Consider the following 2,767-nt stretch of genomic DNA (forward strand, 5'->3'; position numbering starts at 1 on the left):
TAGTGTTAAACCAGTCCGAGACATCGATTGAAGTCGAAAAATTTGGTAAGAAAGCTATGGTCTGGCAAGCAATTTGTAGCTGCGGTAAGATTTCGAAGCCCTTCATCACCACTGTTTCAATGAACAGCGAAATATACATCAAGGAATGTTTACAAAAACGACTTCTACCCATGATTCGAAGCCACAAGGATCCTGTTGTCTTCTGGCAAGATCTTGCTTCTTGCCACTACTTGAAATCAACGGTGGAATGGCATACTACCAAAAATGTCACTTTCGTCCCAAAAGACATGAATCCACCAAATTGCCCACAACTTCGACCAATTGAGGAATTTTGGGCATTAACGAAGGCACATCTTAGGAAACCGTTCAACAGTTCGAAAAAGATAGGAAAAAAGTGTCAAAACTTGTCGCCAAGAAGTCTGTACGGAATTTAATGAGGAACGTTCGCAAGAAGGAGCGCCAGCTAATCTACAATGGCTAAGTAGCAAATGTTCAGAATAATATTCTGTTGTTGTAGTCTAACATTATCAGTATATCGAATAAAATTTTAATATCTAACACTTGTGAATTATTAACAGCGAAATCAAAGTGCGTCCATACATTCCATACAGTCTTTATGTGACCATTTGGTATTCACAATTGATCATTAATCTGTTAGTAGCTCGAGCAACTTGACATCGGTTCAGTCATCTCCTAGAAAATAGAAGAGCGTGAAAAGGAACTCCAGCTGGTTGCCGTATGTTCGAGACACGTGAAGCATTTCATAATGTTAAAACTTGAGAGTTTATGTACAGTGAAAGTTTATTAATTGCTAAGTAACAATTTCAACTAGACGTTGTATTGTCAAGCGAATTTTATAAATCACGCGTGATTTAAATGTGTACAAAAAATTCAGCTGATTTTCCAAAAAAATGGGATTACGAGGACTTTTTTACTGAAGCCCACAAGAAACTAAATGGCAGACAGTACAGGAAAGAAGTATTTGTTCACTTTGTAAATTCGGACATGCATTAAGCAATGACAGATCAAGTTGATGTATATTTTTCTTTTATATATATTTTTCATAATTTTGTACATTCATTTATCATATATTGTTTTATGGTATTTTTTCATATTTCATTATATTTTCTCGTGTTGTTTTCACCATAGGTTTAATATGAAAATATCACTCAAATACCAATACTCTTGTCCATAACGTTTCAACGTGGCATAAAATGAATTCAGTATTCGTGTCTTTGGATTACATCTCCCACAATTGTTTTTAGCTGCTTTCCTTTGGAAAACTATTTTGAAATTTATTAACTTATTCATTGATTCTAGTAATAGATACCTAAAGCTTATTCGTAATAACAGATGACCTTAGACTAGATTTCATTTACTTTTTCTTCTTTTGTTATTTGTAAGTTTTCATTATCTCTGTTTAGATTATAATAAATTTACAGTAACCGTCATGATTCATTAACCTACAGCTTAAAATGTTTTCATCTAACTGCGAATCTTTGATTCCACAGGTTATGCAACACAAACTCAAATGTGTGATCCTTAAGGTTCACTAATAACTGCGCTAACGAGACGAAGTCCGTCCGCCGTGGTAGAACGGGTGCTTCCAGTCGTAGTGTCGATATCCGTCGACGGTGATTGTGCTGCCACCGTGTGGGCAGGGAAGAAGTGATTTTCTGTAGGGCTAGTGGTGAAAACAGTGGCACTAACTGTAGAATGGGTGCGTGTAGGCGACTACTATTAGCACTGCGGCGCCATAGGCGAATGAGCTTCATAATCTGATTAATCAGTGTACGACAGATTGTGTGCGTTACTAACAGAAACAATCTAAGCACTAGGCTGGCGTAGGCGTCTAGTAAAATGGCTACGTCGGTGAAACCTGGTCGCGACCGGACACCAGTCTGTAGCACAATAGCGACGAGATAAAAACAGACAGCAACACTAACAACTGGTGATGCTGGGGCGTGCGATGATGCGGTTGGCCCGCGCGCTGCATTGCTGCTGGGAACTCCCCTGGAAACAGAATGGGAAACACCTGTCAAATTTTTCCTTCAAGCTGTTCTTAAACAAAGTGGTGAAAAGTTCTCCTAGGATAGATAGAAAGCTATGAAACTATTGAAATGATTAGGATTAGAAGCTTCATACTTCGATTTCTGAGTATGGTCTTTGGTTTTCTTATTTTTCAGTAAAACGTATTACTATTTTATTGTTTTGCTGTTTTACTGTTTTACTGTTTTACTGCTTTACTGTTTTACTGTTTTACTGTTTTACTGTTTTACTGTTTTACTGCTTTACTGTTTTACTGTTTTACTGTTTTACTGTTTTACTGCTTTACTGTTTTACTGTTTTACTCTTTTACTGTTTTACTGTTTTACTGTTTCACTGTTTTACTGTTTTACTGTTTTACTGTTTTACTGTTTTACTGTTTTACTGTTTTACTGTTTTACTGTTTTACTGTTTCACTGTTTTACTGTTTTACTGTTTGACTGTTTTACTGTTTTACTGTTTTACTGTTTTACTGTTTTACTGTTTTACTGTTTTACTGTTTTACTGTTTTACTGTTTTACTGTTTTACTGTTTTACTGTTTTACTGTTTTACTGTTTTACTGTTTTACTGTTTTACTGTTTTACTGTTTTACTGTTTTACTGTTTTACTGTTTTACTGTTTTACTGTTTTACTGTTTTACTGTTTTACTGTTTTACTGTTTTACTGTTTTACTGTTTTACTGTTTTACTGTTTTACTGTTTTACTGTTTTACTGTTTTAC

General features: G+C 35.3%; 1 protein-coding gene across 1 annotated transcript; it reads right to left on the bottom strand.

Annotated features, from left to right (window-relative positions):
* Positions 1-1,051: 1,051 nt before the first annotated feature.
* LOC131428766 (uncharacterized) lies at positions 1,052-2,051 on the bottom strand (the record flags this gene model as incomplete). Its single annotated transcript, XM_058592810.1, has 1 exon — positions 1,052-2,051. A coding segment is annotated over one exon (570 nt), but the record flags the coding sequence as incomplete, so codon positions are not given.
* Between the last annotated feature and the right edge of the window lie 716 nt (positions 2,052-2,767).

This window comes from Malaya genurostris, chromosome 2, assembly GCF_030247185.1.
Source record: "Malaya genurostris strain Urasoe2022 chromosome 2, Malgen_1.1, whole genome shotgun sequence".
Classification (NCBI taxonomy): domain Eukaryota; kingdom Metazoa; phylum Arthropoda; class Insecta; order Diptera; family Culicidae; genus Malaya; species Malaya genurostris.